The 21,037-nt window shown below is 42.5% G+C and overlaps 1 protein-coding gene across 5 annotated transcripts in view; it reads left to right on the plus strand.

Annotated features, from left to right (window-relative positions):
- The window catches only part of MYO3B (myosin IIIB), a 494,519-nt gene that overhangs the window by 290,784 nt on the left and 182,698 nt on the right, over window positions 1–21,037 (plus strand). For all 5 annotated transcript variants that reach the window (XR_002725179.2, XR_002725177.2, XR_002725178.2 and 2 more), the window contains exons 24-25: window positions 6,441–6,518; window positions 9,622–9,827. Coding sequence is in view for 2 of the 5 variants with exons in the window: in XM_023185963.2 (XP_023041731.1) it covers window positions 6,441–6,518; window positions 9,622–9,827 (284 nt within the window). In the remaining 3 variants the exon portion in view is untranslated. The remainder of the gene's footprint in view (window positions 1–6,440; window positions 6,519–9,621; window positions 9,828–21,037) is intronic.

Here is a 21,037-nt window from a genome sequence, read left to right on the forward strand (position 1 = left end):
ATGGATCTGGATGGTGCCAGCTGGTCCATCGAGTGCAGGGTCTATAAATATCTCAAGCACTGATCTTAGGCCTTACAATACTGATGCTATCCCTGGGAGCAATTTGGAAAAATGTAGAATCTGGCAGCCTCCAGCTGCATGACTCCTAAACCATGATTTCTAATCTTGCGGCTAATTTGTTAGTCCTGCAAAGGCAGTCTAGTCCCCAGGCAGGAAGGGGATTTGTTTTGGGAAAGGGCTGTTGTTGTCTTTGTTTCAAAGCTAAACTAAGTTCCTCCTAAAGTTAGTTCGGCCTACACCCAGGGATGAACAAGGACAGCTTGGAGGTTAGAAGCAAGATGGAGTCAGTTATGTCAGGTCTCTTTCACTGTAATAATTGTCTCAGTTATAATTTTTGCAAAGGTGGTTTCAGTGGCAGTATATAATGTTTAAGAAATATGGTGTAGGAATCATAGCGGGTTCAGATATAGGCATGGCCGTCTACTGGCTATAGGACTCTGGGAATTTTACCTAAAATATGTTAGTCTTAACTTCCTCATATGTAGAATGGGAAGAATAATATTATTTACCTTATAGGTCATTTTGAGAATTTAGTGACATAACGTAGGAAGTATTTAGTACAGTGATTTCAGATAGGAAAAACTCAATATATACTATATTACTCAAGTTTTGATAATCAGTTAAAATTCCATGTGTGGAGCCCATATGTATATAGAAGCTTGCTCAACTGCTGTGGCTTGGGGACTGTAACACAATTTGTAAAACTTATTCGTGACCACTCTGAAGGCTAACCGTTCACAAGGAACCGTGCAGGATGTTTATCAATGTGGACAGAAAGCACGCTTGCTCAGCTCCAACTGACTTACATTGTTGCGTAAGTCTGTGTTGTAGGAGGAAACCATACTGGGTTAGACAGACAATGGTTTTGTCCAGAATATGGCTTCTATTGATCATTTTGATATTGGTCTTATAGGGACCAAGGGAAAACTTCCTCACTCTCTGAAAGTTTGCTGAAAATAAACTGACAAGAGGCAGATTAATAGGAGCAAAAGAATACAGATGTATTAATGAGAATAGGGGAGACTCACAGAATGATTACCTATCAGACACATGGTACACAGATGGTTATATACCCTTCTTAAGGGAGAGGGAGATGGAGAAGCGTGGATGATTTTAGGGGTATGGTAAATGATTTTACGGGAATTTAATGGCCTTGAAAAACATACAATGGCCTGGGACAAAGTCTGTTAGGACTGCAAAACAAACAATGGTTTGGGACAAGTCTGTTCAGTTGTGTTGACAGACTGCAGCCTTTCTTCCTGTGATATGAGTTTAGTTAATGAAAAACTCAGGGAAGGGATCACAGATCATTGTTTTCTTTGGTGGCTCTAGACTTTAGGCAGATAAAGGAATTTAGAGAACAGCTTCATCCTGGGCTATGGGAGAGACAGAGGATTAAGAGATGGGGGTTGGGGGTATCAGAGAGACCTTGACTCTTCTTTAGTTCAACATGTCAAAGTACTACATTTTGGGGTATGTGTTTCTGTACCCCAATAGTTTCATTGGAACTATTTTTCTTACCAATAAATATAAAGATCTCCTTGCTGAGTTGTGTGGTAGCAGAACTCTCCTGCCACTAAACGCACTTTGCATCCTTGATATTTATCACTACACTAAAACTAAATCAATCACGGTAATGATGGAAGGAGAACTAATGTTATTTGTTATATGTGTGCAAGGCAGCAGTTTTGACTAACCAATTTTATTAATGAGGAAAACAGAGGCTTTTAAGGGTTAAATACAGTCATCAGTCACTTAATAATGGTGATATATTCTGAGGACTACATCACTGGGTGATTTTTGTCGTCGTTCAGTCATGGAGTGTGCTTACACAAACCTAGATGGTATAGCTTACTATGCACCTAGGCTATAAGCTACAGCCTATTGCTCCAAGACTACAAACCTGTGCAGCATGTTACTGTACTGAAGACTGTAGGCAGTATAACACAGTGGTAAGTATTTTTGTATCTAAACATAGAAAAGGTACAGTAAAAATGTGGTACAAAGGATTAAAAATGGCACACCTACATAGTGCACTTACCGTGAATGGAGCTTACAGGACTGGAAGTCACTCTGGGTGAGTCAGTGAGTGTGTGATGAGTGAATGTGAAGGCCTGAGACATTAGTGTACACTCCTGTAGACTTTATAAATAACATACACTTAGACTATACTAAATTTATTTTAAAATGCATTTTCTTCAATAATAAATTAACCTTAGTTTAACTCTTTTATTTTATGAACTTAAAAAGTCTGCAAAACGAAGAATGGTTTGGGATAAGTCTGTCTAAAAGACTTTTTCACTCTTTTTTTTTATAATAACACTTAGCTTAAAACACAAACACATTGTACAACTGTACGAAAATCTTTTATGTCTTTATTCTATAAACTTCTATTTAAAAATTTTTTACTTTTACTTTTAAAACTTCTTTGTGAAAAACAAAGACACAAGCACATATGTTAGCCTAGGCCTACACAGGGTCAGGATCATCAATATCACTTTCTTCTACTAACTCCACATCTTGTCGAACCAGAAGGTCTTTAGGGCAATGACACACATAGTGTCATCATCTCCTATGATAGCAATGCCTTCTTGAATACCTCCTAAAGGACCTGCCTGAGGCTGTCCCATGGTTAACATTTTTTGTTTTGTTTTTAATGTAAGTAGATGGAGTACACCCTAAAATAATGATTTTTTTTTTTTTTTTTTTTTTTTTGAGACAGAGTCTCGCTCTGTCTTCCAGGCTGAAGTGCAGTGGCATGATCGCGGCTCACTACAACCTCCGCCTCCCGGGTTCAAGTAGTTATCCTGCCTCAGCCTCCTGAATAGCTAGGACTACAAGTGCCCACTACCATGCCCGGCTAATTTTTATATTTAAGTGGAGATAGGGTTTCACTTCATTGGTCAGACTGGTCTCGAACTCCTGACCTCAAGTGGTCCGCCCACCTCAGCCTCCCAAAGTGCTGGGATTACAGCCATGAACCACTGCACCTGGCTAAAATAATGATTACTAGTATTGTAAATATGTAAACCAGTAACATAGTTGTTTATTATTATCCAGTGTACTGTACATTATTGTACATGCTCTACTTTGATATAACTGGCAGCACAGGTTTGTTTACACCAAATCACCACAAACACGTGAGAAATGAAGTGCACTGTGACATTATGATGTCTACAACATTACTAGGCAATGGGAATTTTTCAGCTCCATTATAATCTATGGTACTACTGTAGCATATACAGTTCACCATTGACCGAAATGTCCTGCTTCTATGGCACATGAGTATAACTGGTGCATGGCCACACAGCTAGCAAGAATTTCAACCAGGTGTGTCAATAGCAATCACTCAGCCTAGGAAAGCTTTTCTGGTCTCTTTTTTTCTCCTAAGGTAAAAACATATAAATACTTTGGAGAGGATTTTTTCTTTGTTAAATCCCCACTTTGGGGAAGAGCTATTTGCTAGATGATGCCCTAATAGAATCCACTTTCCAGATTGTTTCTAAAGGCATTTTTGGTTAAAAAATTAAATGATGCTACTACTATTGTATTAATGAAATTAGCTCAGGAAGAAAATCTCTTAGGCTACACAACAACCTTCTCAGCCCTTTTGGTTTGGACTTTAGGGGCTGGCTTTGGAGTTCCACGGGAGGCCTGATACAGAGAGAGGTCTAGTTTAAAGGGTTGAGAGAAGCAACCTCTGGTTTGTTCCTTGTTGGAAATTCTCTCTTTTAGATCCATTCCAAGTTCAGGAGAACCTTATGACTATGCAAACATACAAGAGACCCCTCGACAACCGAAGACCTTTCTAAATTCTTAAATTAGAAAATACCCCAGGCTGGGCGCGGTGGCTCAAGCCTGTAATCCCAGCACTTTGGGAGGCCAAGATGGGCGGATCACGAGGTCAGGAGATCGAGAGCATCCTGGCTAACACGATGAAACCCCATCTCTACTAAAAAATACAAAAAACTAGCCGGGTGAGGTGGCGGGCGCCTGCAGTCCCAGCTACTCTGGAGGCTGAGGCAGGAGGATGGTGTAAACCTGGGAGGCGGAGCTTGCAGTGAGCTGAGATCCGGCCACTGCACTCTAGCCCGGGCGACAGAGCAAAACTCCATCTCAAAAAAAAAAAGAAAAAGAAAATACCCCAGTAACATATCACGTATTCTGTCAAATACAGTACTAAGTATGTAGGTGGTGAATTACAGATAAGCATTAGCATTTCCAGGTTGTATATATCAAAGAATAGGTTTTTACTTTATTTCCAAACATCACTCTGTATGTGATTGCAAGGACAGAATTTAAAGTCCTGTTGAAACACAGATGCTGTGCAGTTAGAGGGGGCTGTCACTAGCTGGGAGCTACCTTCTGACCACGTAGCCTTATAACTTTTGGAGTACAAATTGGTGCTTAACTCTGCATTTTTCCAATTTGCTGGAGGGAACCGGTGCTCATCTTGAAAACAATACAGATTATTCCTTTGATTTATTTATATTTTATTTGTGCAGATTATGGGATACATATGAAATTTGCTTACAAGAGTATTCCTTTTAAATTGTGTTTCAGCTGAATTAATACACATCAAGGATTTTGTGGTCACTAAACTGTTAAATTCTCAAATGCCAAGGGTCTGTTATAAGTTCTGAGGGAGGGTAATAAGTCAATCCATAAACATCTACCAGTAGAAAAATATAAATGAGCTTTTCAGCTGCCTGGGGGGCCTGGTGCTCACTAGTTGATTTGAATAAAAAGGGAGGGAAATGAAGGAGGAAAAGCAGGTTCAAAGCTAGAGGTGCTTCTTCAGGGAGGATCTCTTAATAAAAAGAAGTGTTGAGGCTGGGCGAGGTGGCTCACTCCTGCAATCCCAGCACTTTGGGAGGCCGAGGCGGGTGGATCACCTGAGGTTGGGAGTTTGAGACCAAGGCGGGTGGATCACAAGGTCAGGAGATCAAGACCATCCTGGCTAACATGGTGAAACCCCGTCTATAGTAAAAATACAAAAAATTAACTGGGTGCGGTGGCAGGTGCCTGTAATCCCAAGCTACTCGGGAGGCTGAGGCCGGAGAGTGGCATGAACCCAGGAGGCAAGGCTTGCAGTGAGCAGAGATCCCACCACTGCACTCCAGCCTGGGCAACAGAGCAAGACTCCGTCTCACAAAAAAAAAAAAAAAAAAAGAAAAAATTGAAATGTCAAACCTACAGGCAGTTGTATCATTGTTTCAGCTGCATGTGAATGGACTGATGGCATCTGCTGTGCAGCCCATTAAAATAAAGCTGCACTGTCTCTGATGTCTTCACTCAGGTCATAGACCTGCTCACTATTTAGGTTGATTTTCTAGGTTTTGAAAACTTGGCACCATGATTTCTCCCCTTCTTAAATAAACCTCTTTTCTTGACCCATCCCAATGGAAGCATTTCCTTCCATTTTACACACAGTCTCCCACATACACCTTTAGGTAAGCCTCTTTATTCACCCCTCCTAACTCCCACCCCTTTATCACCAATTTTTCACTTCCATTGAACAAGCCTGCAGACATCCTTATCTCATGGGAAGGTGGCTGCCTGGACGGCAGTCCACTCTGCCTAACCCACATGCTGACAGCAGTGTCTTCCATTTCAAACATTTCTGCTTTATACCCTTGCCACCTGTTCAGAGCAGATGGGAAGCTGCCATGGCAAGGCCAGTGCTAAATGCCGCTCATGCACTCTGCAAACGAAAGCAGAGTTTTTGTTGTTGCATTATAATAATGGAATGCAGGCTGCTTGCAGTCGGTCCCTACAATTGTTTTCATCAATACATTCCTTCCAGTCAGCCCAGGTAGTTGGGATAGATATTGAGAACAGGTTCATTCCACTGGGTTTCTGAGTGATTTGGTGCCTGAGCTCCTATCTGCAGTGAGCACATGGGAACTGTGGGAGGTAGGAGGAGTGTTGCAGCATCAGAGTCTGATGACATGGAAGGCAACTGGTGCTGGCCTAATTCCCTGTGGTACAGCCTGGCCTTTGGGGCCTTCATATCTTTATAATCATTTGGCCTCATGGCCCTTTGCCAAGTTTCCTTGTAGGCAGTAGTTTGGTCTCATATGACCTTACTAGAGAATTTAACGGGGGTTCATTAGAAGATGGAGAAGTATCGAAATAACAGAGGTTTACACTGAGACCATACGGTATTTTACAGAGTGAGGTATTGTCAAATGAGTAGAACAATGCATATTCTTTTGTTTCTATGTTTTGAAAAATTCTCCCCACAGTAGGACACTATTGTGTACTAAAAGCCATGGCCCCTCAGATATTCGGCCAAACAGGCTTTCAGATTTTGGAAGACATGGAGCATGAGGTAAGTGCCTGGATCCCCAAACCACTTGCCTCTGTCTTGCTTCCAGGTGGACACTCTGGAGGTGATACGGCATCCGGAAGAAACCACCAACATGAAGAGGCAAACTGTGGCTTCTTACTTCCGGGTATGGAGTCTTCTTGATCTGTATTCTGCCTACTTCCAAAAAGGACTCTCCAAGCCTTCTTATGAGATGCCCAGATAGAGTCAGTGAAACAAGGGCAAAGCACAGAGTCAAGAAACACTGGGTTGGGGAAGTGGTGGAAGCAGGGCGGGAAGAGAGCACTGGGCACACAATCCTCCTGCCCATTAAATGACTGATTCTGTCAGCATTCAAGCTGCTTCTTGGTCTTAAAGTTACTGGATGCAGCCGCTTTTCTAGCATACTGAATAGTAAAGTAGTTAATAAAGTTCCAGAAGTTGGCTTATGAAGTTCAGATACTAAGAGAATCTGTCTTAGCATTGACTTTATTTTCCTAGATTAAATTGACCCATTGTAAAATATACTTGACTGAGCCCTATTATTTCCCATTTCTGCCATCCCTATTTCTGATACTTCATCTAGTTAAATGCCTCCTTTGGGTAAAAACACGGTCTCTAGAAGGGCTCTGTTAAATGCACATTATATAGCAAAGACAAGACACGTAGAATCTTGCAGCAATTTGCACAGATTTGTTTGTCTTCAAATTATAAAGCATTAGAGTTGGAAGGCCTTTAGAGATCACGTACCACTGGAAGCTGAGATCCAGATAGTTTCACAGTAGAAATGCTGTTAGGCCAAGCACAGTGACTTACACCTGTAATCCCAGCACTTTGGGAGGCTGAGACAGGTGAATCACCCGAGGTCAAGAGTTTGAGACCAACCTGGCCAACATGGTGAAAACCCATCTCTACTAAAAATGCAAAAATTAGTCAGGTGTGGTGGCAGATGCCTGTAATTCTAGCTACTTGGGAGGCTGAGGCAGGAGAATTGCTTGAACCTGGGAGGTGGAGGTTGCAGTGAGCCGAGATCGCACCATTGCACTCCAGCCTGGGTGACAGAGTGAGACTCCGTCGCAAAAAGAAAAAAAAGGAAATGCTGTTAGATCAAATTTAGAACTCATCTCAGGGGCAGCAGAATGAGGTAGTAAGATGGGGTTGGCAGAGGAAAGGGCTTGGCAGGGATGAGAGGTCAGGTGGGTGGGAAGCCGAAAGAGCCAGGCAGGCTGAAGGGCAGGACTTGGGAGCCAGCACTCTGGATAGAAGGCTCCATGGAAAGCTAGCAGATGCAAGGATCTAAAGTGCAGAAGTCCAGCCTAGCCAACTGTGCTTCAGAGGCAGGCTAGAATTGGGCTCAGGGTATGAATTGCAGGGGCCCCAGACCTTTGAATCCCGTACTCCATCCATGCAGTGGGCCTATAGCATTTGTGGCAGGTGGGCCCCTGCCTCATCATTCTGATGTTTGGTAATTTCTAATTGCTACGTATTTCTTATATTGAGACATACCTGGTCCTATCCCCTTTAGTGGATCTATCCTCATCTGTTAGTCCATTTTATGTTGCTATGAAGGAATACCTGAGACTGGATAATATATATATATTTTTTGAGACAGAGTCTCACTCTGTTGCCCAGGCTGGAGTGCAGTGGCGCAATCTTGGCTCACTGCAACCTCCACCTCCTTGGTTCAAGTGATTCTCCTGCCTCAGCCTCCATATAGCTGGGACTACAGGCATGTGCCACCAAGACTAGCAAAATTTTTTTGTATTTTTATTAGAGACAGGGTTTTGCCATGTTGGCCAGGCTGGTCTTGAACTCCTAACCTTAGGTGATCCACCCACATTAGCCTCCCAAAGTGCTAGGATTACAGGCATGAGCCACCGGGTCCAGCTGAGACTGGATAATTTATAAAGAAAAGAGGTTTATTTGGCTCACGGTTCTTCAGGCTGTACAAGTGTGGCGCCAGCATCTACTTGGCTTCTGGTGAGGTTTTACTCGTGGAGCAAGCATGTTACATGGCAAGAGAGGGAGGAATGGAGAGGGACCAAGACAGAGGGGGGATCCCATACTCTTTTAAACAACCAGATTTTGCATGAACTAATAGAGTAAGAACTCATGGCCATGAGGACAGCACCAAGCCATTCATGAAGAATCTGCCCCCATAACCCAAACACCTCCCACTCGTGAGGCATCTGCCTGCATGACCCAAACACCTCCCACTGGGCCCATCTCCAACACTGGAGGTCACATTTCAACATGAGATTTGGAGGAAACACACGTCCAAACCATATCATCCTCCTGGTAACCCTTGGTGTCTGTGTGTATTTTCCCACTGGATTTAGTGGCTCTGTTTACTCTGTGAAATGATTCTCAAGATCTTAGGGCCCCCCTATCAGCAGAAAAGCCTCTGGCTTATGGTTTTTCAGAAATATACCCATAACAACCAGTTTGATGTTCTCAAAATACCAGTTCACAAATGCTAACCCTGAAAAACAAGTTACCTTGGTAAGCTAGGTAACACCAATTTTGATCTGTAGGAGCAGTGACTATGAAATAATGGAACTGATTTCCTTTGGCTTATAATGGCCCCTGAAGGTGTGCCCAGAAGAGCTCCAGCAGTGGATGCCCCTCAGAAACAACTGAGGCCGCCCCATTCACAAGCGCCCCTCTGATTTTCCATGTCCTTCCTCCCCTCTTGCTATGAGAGCCCTGTACCAGCTGCTTGGTATATGTTAGTTGATAGTCACCATAACCTTCATTTTGAATACTTCTCTTATTTTATTTGCCTTGTTTTTGTATTTTTCTTTTCTGTCCCACTACCTTATTACCAATCGTATCAGTAGGTTTTGCTTAGACTATCTGGTGGCTCTTAGGCTGAAGAAGCAATTTGCCCCTTCCTCAAATGCTGGACATTTTAAATTACAGATACAGATTGTGGAATGTCACCTGGGAATACCAGTGACAAGCATTCTAGTTCTGGCAGTGGAATTACAGGATAGCCTAGAGCATGTTCTTAGCTAAGTTTCTGCCATACGGGATATTGCTTGGCACTAGGTGATGTTTAAAGAATGTTTTTGAATCTGCAGATGGCTATAAGTAGAACTTATATTATTATCTCCTATTACTGATTTCATGTTCTGCCTCTAAAAGGTCTGTGAGCCTCAAACTGCTCTAGAGGCTTCTGCAGGCCTGTGTTGTAATTATCCATTGCATTGGTGGTAACCTCGTTCCTTGTGCATTTTTCTCCCTGGTAGTATTCCCTGATGGACCTGCTCTCCAAAATGGTGGTTGGACAGCCCCACTTTGTGCGCTGCATTAAACCCAATGATGACCGAGAGGCCCTGCAGTTCTCCCGAGAGAGGGTGCTGGCCCAGCTCCGCTCCACAGGGATTCTGGAGACAGTCAGCATCCGCCGCCAGGGCTATTCCCACCGCATCCTCTTTGAAGAATTTGTGAAAAGGTCAGACCGTCACCTTTTCACCTTTGGGAATGCGTACTTGTAAATGTAGCTCTACTCTGGCCATCCCTGTTTCCTAAGATTGTTCCTCCTGCCCACTCTCCTCCAAATACGTAATTGGCTAGTTGCCAGCTACCATTTAGTTCTTTGAATGTTGAATTTTTATTGTGCTTCAACTAAACTGCAGTGATCCAGCAGCCACATTAAGCTTCCTTCTGATCACGTTATTTTAAATGTCCATATACATTTATATATTATAAATCCTTAGGTCTCAAATTCTCCAGGTGTTTTGTTGTTATGATGAAAGTATCCCTCCATAAGTGGGCCCAGATTCTGGTGGATTGGAATGCACCCAAGCACCAGTTCTACTTCCAGGTTCTGGCATGATATAATATAATAATTAACACTTATGTAGCACCTAAAGTATCCTAAGAGTACAGGACATTTTAGGGCACTATTTAAAATGTATTATCTCATTTGATCCATAGAACAACCCTGTAAGCTAGACTCTATTATTATCCCCATTTTATAAAACGTAAAGGTGAGAAAACTTGGGTATGAAAAGAAAGTAAGTGATTTTCCCATGGTCTCATGCTGGTCAATGTAGAGCCATGATTTGAACCCAGGCAGTCTGGTTTCAGCATCCATGCTTTTAATCTCTTCAGTTCAGTCCATTCAATCAATATTTATTGAAATAAATTGCATGGCACTTTCTTAACTCAGAAAGTGCCTTTGTCTAAGAATGAAATGCTGCTCTTTTCTGAACAACTGCCATAGACATTATGTATGAATGTGTTTATAAGTAGAATTTTCTGCGAAGAAATAAGGAAAACAATAACAAAAAAACACCTCTGAGAAGCACTGCTGTCTGAGGATGCCTGGAGAGGAATATTGAAATCCGTTGTATGCCTGACAAAGACAAGGCAATCAAGAAAAAAAAAAAAAAAATACATTGTAGAATCTGCCTCACTCCTTAAGCCATCTTTAGTGTCTTTTTACCTCCACTCTGAAACATGTGCCCAAGGTCATTTTTTCCAGCTTTTTCTCAGGAGAGGATGGGTCCTAAATAAGGTAGCTTGCTTTATCAAGTCTCCCAAACTCTGCTAAATTCCATGGAAAAGATAAGGCATAAAAAAAAGTTCCTTGCAATGAGAGCTTTTAAATTAAAATAAGAACAAAATGGCTTTTTTTTTTTTCTTTTTTTAAGTGTTTTTGAGCTTCTTTTCTCCACTTAAATTTAGAGGTGGAACAAGAAAAAAACTAGCACATGAACTGGACTAGTCAGGTATTTTTTGTAACAATGTTTGAATACATAAAAATATTTAAGAAAACAGGTCAAATGCTGAACAGATTGGCACTTCTTTGTTCATAATCAGAAAGTCATTAGGCAAGTATGAACAGGAGTTTCAAAATGCCAGTAAATCTAAGGATATCAAAGATTTCTGAGCCAGCAAGTTAATTGGTATTTTGAGCCTTTTGAACAACTTGACAAAATGGATGAGTTAGCAGTTTTCTCCCTTGATGTTATTCGACAAATAGGTACACTTATCTTCCTGCTCAAGAGTGCTGTTTTGTAAACTCTTAGCAGGAAATATGCAGACAGGACCATCAAAGACAGGAAACAGAGCCATTCAAGGTTTATTAAATGGAGGTAAATAAAAGATAAAAACTCATTTAATGTTACTCTATACTTTTGTATTTTCCGGCATTCAGGACTGAAACCCCGAGTATACACCTGGTGGTATTCTTGGGATCATGTTGTTGGGTTCCAGAAAGGGGAAAGACTTCCCCAGTCCCCACATTACCCAAGTCTGCAGGCTTGGCTAAACCTAAAATACTTTCTTGCCCCTATTCTCTTTGAGCTTTCTGGCAAAATGACTTGGAAGTGCTCTTCCTTATCTCCTACTCGTAGAGCCTTTGATGAAGAGGGTGTCCCCAACATCCTCTCATCAATAGGGCCAGGTGAAATGTAAGTCTTTATGTTCTTGACTAGGCATGAAAAAGGCCACCTGGAAATGCTGGAGCCTCATTGTTGAGGGACATCATAGAAAACCAATCTAAGCATTTATTGTTTTTATGGTCAATGGATTCCGATGCATAGTCTCTCAGAAGGTCTACAGCAGGCAAACACATAACTGCATGTATTGGGATGTGTTCTGGCAAATGTCTAAAAAATAGGGCTGAGTCAGGCTCGGCGCGGTGGCTCACACCTGTAATCCCAGCACTTTGGGAGGCCAAAGCAGGCAGATCACCTGAGGTTAGGAGTTTGAGACCAGCCTGGCCAACATGGTGAAACCCCATCTCTACTAGAAATACAAAAATTAGCCGGCTGTGGTGGTGCATGCCAGTAATCCCAGCTCCTCAGGAGGCTGAGACAGGAAAATCGCCTGAACCCAGGAAGCGGGGGTTGCAGTGAGCTAGGATTGCGCCACTACACTCCAGCCTGGGCGACAGGGTGAGACTTTGTCTCAAAAAAAATAAAGAATAGGGCTAAGTCTAATTGTTTATTTATGAAGGTATTATAGTAAATAATGCCGTTTAGTAAGGAGACCTGAATTCTCGTCTCCTCTGGTATATAACATCTGGAAAGTAACCCAACATTCTTTAAAAGATGTTTCCTCATCTGCAGGACAAGAAGGCAGGAATATACAAAGCCCACATTCTAAAGATTTTCAAGAATTACTTGCAGATGCCCGGGGCTTACTTAGTTTCTAAGTGTTCTAGGGATTTTTGCCTTCCCAATCGAGCTCACTGGATGAGAGACCTGCATCTACCAGGCTGTGTTTCATAACAGTTGTTAACCATTGAACAAAATGAAATTCTTCCCTTTTTTCTTTCATTGGCATCTTCCATTTCTTCTCATGATGGCGTGGAGAACCATGGTGCCTTGGTATCTCTTTCATCTCATTCTCCTTTCTATTTTTCTACTGTCTCTCTTCCAGAAACTAGGAGTCACCTTTGACTTCTCACTTTCTTTAAATAATCCATCACCAGGTCTTCCAGCTGACTACCTGCTAAAGTTTCTCAAAAACGTCCCCTTGGGAATCTCTCATCCCTTCTTCCATAGCTTTAGTCCAGGCCTTTTGTTATTATTATTAACAGCTCAATTTAGATATAATTCACATATGATAAAAGTCATCTTTTGGAAGTATACAGTTCAGCCAGGCGCAGTGGTTCACACCTTTCCCAGCATTTTGGGAGACCAAGGTGGGCGGATCACCTGAGGTTGGGCGTTCGAGACCAGCCTGACCAACATGGAGAAACCCTGTCTCTACTAAAAATACAAAATTAGCTGGGTGTGGTGGTACGTGCCTGTACTGTGGTGGTATATCCCAGCTACTCCGGAGGCTGAGGCGGGAGAATCACTTGAACCCAGGAGGCGAAGGTTGTCGAGAGCCGAGATCGTGCCATTGCCCTCTAGCCTGAGCAACAAGAGTGAAACTCCATCTCAAAAAAAAAAAAGAAAGAGGAAGTATATGATTCAATGCTTTTTAGTCACAGAGGTGGATAAACATCACCACCATCTTATCATAGAACATTTCATTACCTAAAAAGAAACTCCAAACTCATTAGCCATTCTCCCCTTTCTCCTCAGTCCCACCAGACTTAGGCAACCAAGGGGGATAATCTAACTTCCATCTGTATGGATTTGCCTATTATTGACATTTCATGTAAATTGGATCATACAACATGGCCTTTTGTGTCTGGCTTCTTTCACTTAGCATGTTTTCGGTGTTGGATGAAGTAAATACTGGTACTATGTACCAGTATTTTATTTTTTTATAGGTGAATAATATCCCATGGTATGAATATATCACATTTTGCTTCCTCATTTATCAGCAGATGAACTTTTGCATTGTTTCCACTTTTTGGTTGTTATCAATAATGCTGCTATGAATATTCATGTATAACTTAACGTGGGCATATGTTTTCACTTCTTTTGGGTATATACCTATGAGTAACATTTCTTGGTCATATGGCAACCCTCTGTTCCAAGTGGCTGCAAAATTTAAATTACCATCACCAGTGTTATGAGAGTCCCAGTTTTTCCATATCCTCCTCGACATTTATTATTTTGTCTTTTTTATTTTAGTCATTCTAGTTGATGTGAAGTGGCATCTCATTATAGTTTTGGTTTGTGTTTCTCTAATGACTAATGATGTTGAGCAGCTTTTCTGTGTTTCTTGGTTATGTGTATATCTTCTTTGGAGAAATGTTTATTCAAATCCTTTGCCCACTTTATGTTGTTGATGTTCATGTATTCCAAATATTAGTCCCTTATCAGATAGACAATTTGCCAATATTTTCTCTTTCTCTTTTTTTTTAATGAGCTACTGGTCACTTTGATATTTTCTCACTCTATGGGTTGTCTTCTTTTTTTTTTGAGATGGAGTCTCGCTCTGTCACCCAGGCTGGAGTGCACTGGCATAGTCTCGGCTCATCCAACCTCTGCCTCCTGGGTTCAAGCAATCTCATGCCTCAGCCTCCAGAGTAGCTGGAATTACAGGCATCTGCCACTATGCCCTGCTAATTTTTGTATTTTTAGTAGAGATAGGGTTTCACCATGTTGGCCAGGCTGGTCTCGAACTCCTGACCACCTGACCTCATGTCATCCGCCCACCTCGGCCTCCCAAAGTGCTGGGATTACAGGAGTGACCCACCGCGCCTGGCCTGGGTTGTCTTCTTGGTGTGCTTTGGAGCACAAAATTTTTAAATTTTGATGAAGTTCAATTTATGTAATGTTTTCTTTTGTTGCTCATACTTTTGGTATTCTATCTAAGAAGCTAGAATAACCTAATCCAATGTGACAAAGATTTACTCCTATTATTTTTCTAGGAGTTTTGTAGCTTTAGCTCTTATATTTTAGATCTATGGTCCGTTTGGATTTAATTTTTTGTATGGTGTGAAGTAGAAGTCTAACTTCATTCTTTTGTATGTGGATATCCAGCAGTTTCAACACCATTCTGTCAAAAATACTGTTATTTCCCTCCATTAAATTGTCCTTGGATTCTTGTTGAAAATCACTGGACCGGCCGGGCGCCATGTCTCAAGCCTGTAATCCCAGCACTTTGGGAGGCCAAGATGGGCGGATCATGAGGTCAGGAGATCGAGACCATCTTGGCTAACACGGTGAAACCCCCGTCTCTACTAAAAAATACAAAAAACTAGCCGGGCGACGTGGCGGGCGCCTGTAGTCCCAGCTACTCAGGAGGCTGAGGCAGGAGAATGGCATGAACCTGGGAGGCGGAGCTTCCAGTGAGCTGAGATCTGGCCACTGCACTCCAGCCTGGGCGATAGAACGAGACTCCATCTCAAAACAAAAAAAAAAAGAAAATCACTGGACCATGAATGTAAGGGTTTATTTCTGGACTTTCTATTCTTTTCTCTGTATCTTTTCTGGACCTTTTAAAACTTTTTTGCTCACCCTCTTGCCAGTTTTCTAAGTGGACTTCCTGCCTATTTCATTCTCCAAAGAGAGAGTAGAATAGAATTTGTAAAATTCCTATCTGAGCCTATTGTTTCCTTGATTAAAATGACCATCCAGGCCCCTATGGGGTGAGCTGCAGTGCTCTGGCCTGGTGTAGGGGAGTCCACCTGATTTGGCCCCTGCTTACTTTCCTAGTCTCTTCTTTCATTGCCCACATCTCAGATCACACTCTGGCCAAAACTGAATTACTTGGTGTTCTCTAACCACCCCAGGCTGTTCTAGTCTTTTGTGCTTTGCTCAGGCTATGTCGACTAAATCCTCCTTCTCTAAGCCCTCAGTCGGTTGTCTTAGCCAAGCTAATTCCTGCTCATTCCTTAGGCCTTTGACCAGGCATTAACTTTTCTGTGATACCCTCCCTAACTTCCCCAGGCTGGGTTAGGATCTCTTTTGATAAGCTTCTTTGGTAGCACTTACTACATTGTAGAGCAATTATATACCTCTCATCTCAACCTTAACCTGCTGGAGGCAGGGATATTTTTCAGCTCACTCCATATATATATATAATATATAATATATATATAAATTATATATATAATATATATATATTATATATATATTATATATATATAGTGACACAGGGTCTCTGTCGCCCAGGCTGGAATGCAGTGGCACAATGTTGGCTCACTGCAACCTCTACCCCCTGGGTTCAAGTGATCCTCCCACCTTAGCCTCCCAAGTAGCTGGGCCACAGGCGTGTACCACCACGTCTGGCCTATTTTTTGTACTTTTAGTAGCCATGGGGTCTCACCATGTTGCCCAGGCTGGTTTTGAACTCCTGAGCTCAAGCAGTCTACCTGCCTCGGCCTCACAAACTGCTGGGATTATAGGCGTGAGCCACCATGCCTGACCTTCAGCTCACTTTATGTCTGTATTGTCCAATGCAGTGCCTGGCACAAATCCAGTGTTTAATAAATATTTGTTGAGTTGAATCAAACTCTTACCACTTCTTTTTCATCACTATTTTCTTTTTTCATCCCTTGACTCACCCTTTGATCCTTGCTCTTTGAAATATATGACAGATATCTAGAACTGGCTTTGCTGAGGTTAAGTTTTACTTGTACTGTAATGTACAACCTAGATTGATAGAATGTAAGATTTCAGGTAAGTCATAGTAGCTCTTTATCAATAAAAGGTAAGAAACCTAAAAAAAGTTGATTTAAAATAAGGTTCTAACCCAGTTTGATAATGCTATTATTAGAGGTTAATACATTGAAAGGCTAACTTTAAACACATTTGCCTCCCTTCTCTCTATAACAAAAAATGATTTTTTTTTCCGAAATCCAAAGAGATAAACTTAATAGGACAAGGAAGACTCTTTCCTTTTCCAACTTCTTCTCTTGCATCTCCCCACCTCTCAGCTCATACTCCAGAAAAAAAGAAACCACTTGGAGCTTCCTAACACAGCATACATACATTTTATGAAAGCACTGTTCTGTGAAAGCAGGCTGGTTACTTGGTATGTTAGTCAGGAACCTCTCAATAACAAGTAACTGAAACTCAAATGAGTTGAAGCAACAATTAAAAGGGGATGATATATTGGCTTATAAAACTAGGAAGTTCAAAGACATGTCCGGATCCAGGCAATCAAACAGTTTTACCAAGCCAGTGTCTTTTTCCTTGTATCAGTTTTCTTTTTCCCTCTTTTGAGTTTCTGATAAGGAGCCAGGTTAGCTCTCCTTACATGTTGGCAAAGATGGTCCCTGGATGCTCCTATAGAAAGCATTCTGTAGGCTTAGCAACATTAGCAGCAAGAGAATTTCTACAAGTTCTTATGCAAGAAACTCTCTTATTGTCTGAGTCTGGATCACCTGTCCACCCTTGAGCCAATTACTGTGCCCAGGGGGATGATTGGCAGACTCTTGGGTCAACTGCCAGGGATGGAGTCAGTCCCACTTGATCCATGGCCTAAAGGACTCTGTTAAAGGAAGGTGAGAGAAGGATGGATAGGCTAAAACAATAGGCATCCATTACCCTTAGTTTTAACTATTCTCTGTCCTAGAATAAATGACAACAGTTCAGAAAGGTTCACCTTAGCCCAGGTATCTACCTACCTATAGGAGCCCTTTAATTTAGAATTTTGTAGGAACAAAAATTTTGTTGACAATAACTGAATGTTAACTTTGGGATAAGAACTAAATATATATAGTTACTATTGTTTTCACTTAAGAATGGTTATCTTGTTTTGTTCAAACATGACTTCACATAGCATACTGCGGGTTATTTAAAAGTTTCCAGCTCCACCTCACTAAGCGATCAGAGAAAACCCAGTCTATTCTGGCCCAGTTTGAATTCATCTTCTTGCATTTGACACAGTTCTCTGACTCTCTCACCCGTGATGTTCTTGTCCCACCTAGGACTCAGCCTAGAAGTGCTGCATGTCATTATATCACTTCCCTTTCTCAGGGTCTCTTCTCCTAGCCTCTATTTGTGTTTTGTTTGTTTGAGATAGGACCTGCTCTGTTGCCTAGGCTGGAATGCAGTGGCATGATCATGGTTCACTGCAGCTTTGAACTCCAGAGCTCAAGCAATTCTCCTGCCTCAGCCTACAAACAACCCGAGACTACATGTGCAAACCACCATGCCTGGCTAAGTTTTAAATTTTTTGTAGAGACAAGATCTCATTATGTTGCCTAAGCTGGTCTCAAACTCCTGGGCTCAAGCTATCTATCCTCCCACCTTGGCCTCCCAAAGTGCTAGGATTACAGGTGTGAGCCACCACATCCAGCTTGTTCTCTCCTTTGACTATTTCCTGCCATACTTTCAGCAGAATTTTTGCTTACACTTTGTGCCTTGCCAACTCTAGTCTCTGTTTACCTTACATGATCCTTTATACTGCCACCAGAGTTACGTTTATAAAAATATCAAGGTCATCATGTCACTCTCAGGAATAAACTTCTGTGCCTCTTCTTCGTTGTCTGTAGCATAAGGTCTAAAGCCTTTAGCTCAGCAAAGTGAGGAGGCCAAAGCAATTCCATCTTGGACATTAGCCTGCTGTGTTGACTTTCGATTAACCCCAGTTCCAGTAATGCCTCTAAGATTTCTATTTATCTACTGTTTCTTCTGCAAGAGCATCTACTTACCAGAAATCCTGCCCTTAGGTCAGAACAACCTTGACCATAAATCTTGCCCTTAGACAGATTTACACAGCATTCTTGCTTTTCTCTGGTAGGTTGACTTTGATTGTCCTACACATTCCTTTTGAAAGAGGAGAGTTCCCTGAGCCCCCTCACAGGATATGCAACAAGGGTATGGCTCATCTGTTCAGTCACCACCACTGCTCAAACCACCTATGGGAGGGGAAGCATGTGGATGGACAAGTGCAGGAGCTGGGGCAAGTGCTTTGGGTTCCAGCCCCACTTCCCAAGTAGTGTCTAGGGGTGGGGTGTCTGCAACTCCCAAAGCCCAGGTGGGCATGTTACAGTGCACTCTTTCAGCTTTGCTGTCTGCAGATGGCTCAAGTGTTAACCAGCTCAGTGGACCCTCTGCCTTTTCCCAGGGGCAGTAGGCCAGTGTGATAGCTTTCTGTATTCTGACCTCTTGTCCCACGTCCCAGAAGAATCAGGTCATACATAGACTTGAAGGATAAATGCAGGGGTTTTATTGAGTGGTGGAAGTGGCTCTCAGTGGGATGGATGGGGAACTGGAAGGGGGATGGAGTGGGAAGATGATCTTCCCCTGGAGTTTGTCTGTCCAGTGGCCAGACTCCTCTCCGACTGCCCCTAGCAGAACTCCTCTAGGCCTTCAGATGCTCCTTCTATCTCTCTTTCTCTGCCATGCTGTTCTGCCATGGTCTGCTTGTCTCCTTGTCTGCTCTGGAGCCCGGGGGTTCGTGGTTTGCATGGGTACAGAATAGGGGATGTAGTGGGCCCAAAGGCAACTTTTTGGGTGCAAAAACAGGAATGCCTGTCCTTATTTTGGGCCAGGAGTATCCAGACTTGAGGGTGGGACCTTTGCCAGGGAACCACCATCTTCTACCAAGTGTTTCCCTGTCTCCTGTTCATATCACTTTCCTATGGTATATAAGCACTGGGTTAGGGAGTTAATGGCCCAGGGATCCTCCATTTTGTCCCACTGCCCTCCTAGACAAAGACATGGCTTCTGTTCATAAATCTCTATTAAATGTTTCTTTCTTTCTAAGGAACTGGATATGTCAGCCTCTTTTTTTGGCCTCTCAGCTTCCTCGGACCTCTGGGGGTAGGTTTGCCTAGGCCTGCCTCCCGCAGAACACAAAGCTTTCCATAACTGGTCTCAACTGACTATTCTCATTTTTCCCCACCAGGCCCTCCAGCCCTATGCATGATGGTCAGCCTTTGTGCCTTCTCTTCACTGATGGAAAGCCTCTTCATCTGGCAGTCTTCTCTTCACCTTTTAATCCCCAGCCCAGGCACCTTCTCTTTGAAGCCTGCCTGGACTCTGCCAAACTAGCGGTTGCTCCATCCTCTGTGCTCCCACAACTGGGTGTTGATATCTCTGTATTAGAACATATAGTCTTATTTTTATCCTAACGTGTCTGTCTGCTCCACAAGACTGTAAACTTTTACAGGGATGGAGTGGATCTTATTCATTTTTGTTTCCCTAGCACTTCACATATTATGGTATCTGGCTCATGGTGTGTGTCCAGTGTTTCCTGAATGAAGGACTCTATTAATCAGGAATACATTTGACTGTGAATAGCAAATAAACATTCTTAGTGGCTTAAGCCAGAGTTTCTCAACCTCTATGTTGTTGACATTTTGGACCAGATAGTTCTTTGTTGTGAGCTATCCTGTGCCTTATAAGATGTTGAGTAGCATCTTTGTAGATTCTGCATACTAGATACCAACACCTGCACCCCCAGCAGTTGTGACAATCAAAAGTATCTCTAGATATTGTCAAATGTCTCCTGGAGGGGGAGGGGGGATTACCCAAGTTGAGAACCACTGGCAAATAGGTTTGTTTATTTCTTCTCACATAAAAAAGAAGTTGAGAGGTAAGCTGTTTCTAGCATTAGTTCAGCTGTTCAATGATGTCATCAGAGACCTGGACACCTTCTGACCTTCTTTCATCCCTTTTGACCATCTTTAGTGTGTGAGTTGGCTTACAGTGTCACAGTCACAAGATGGCTGCTGCCCCTCCAACTATCATGTCTACATTTAAGGCAGGAAGAAAAGGAGCAGGATGAATGGCTAAGGCAGCCACATCTCTACCTTTTTTATCAGGAAAGAAACAATTTTTTCAGAATCCATTTTACATATACCTCATTGACCTGACCTGGGTCCCATGACTATTCCTAGCTGTGGGGAGAGGTTTAGAAAGTGGAGAACAGGACTGGGGCACATTGTCACCCAGAAAAAAAGCTGGTGTTCATTTATCCAGGGAGAAGTGAGTGTGGAAATGGAGGAGGCAGTTAATGATGTTTCTCTCAGAGAATAAATCTAATATTTATTAATTGAATGAGGGGGTGATTGAAAGAATAGGGGCTGAAAAGGCCAGGCTTGGTGGCTCATGCCTGTAATCCCAGCACTTTGGGAGGCCGAGGCAGGCGGATCACCTGAGATCAGGAGTTGGAGACCAGCCTGACCAACATGGAGAAACCCTGTCTCTACTAAAAATACAACATTAGCTGGGTCTGGTGGTGCATGCCTGAAATCCCAGCTACTCGGGATGCTGAGATAGGAGAATTGCTTGAACCCGGGAGGTGGAGGTTGCAGTGAGCCGAGATTGCGCCATTGCCCTCCAGCCTGGG

This window comes from Piliocolobus tephrosceles, chromosome 11 (assembly GCF_002776525.5).
Source record: "Piliocolobus tephrosceles isolate RC106 chromosome 11, ASM277652v3, whole genome shotgun sequence".
In the NCBI taxonomy this organism is placed as follows: Eukaryota; Metazoa; Chordata; class Mammalia; order Primates; family Cercopithecidae; genus Piliocolobus; species Piliocolobus tephrosceles.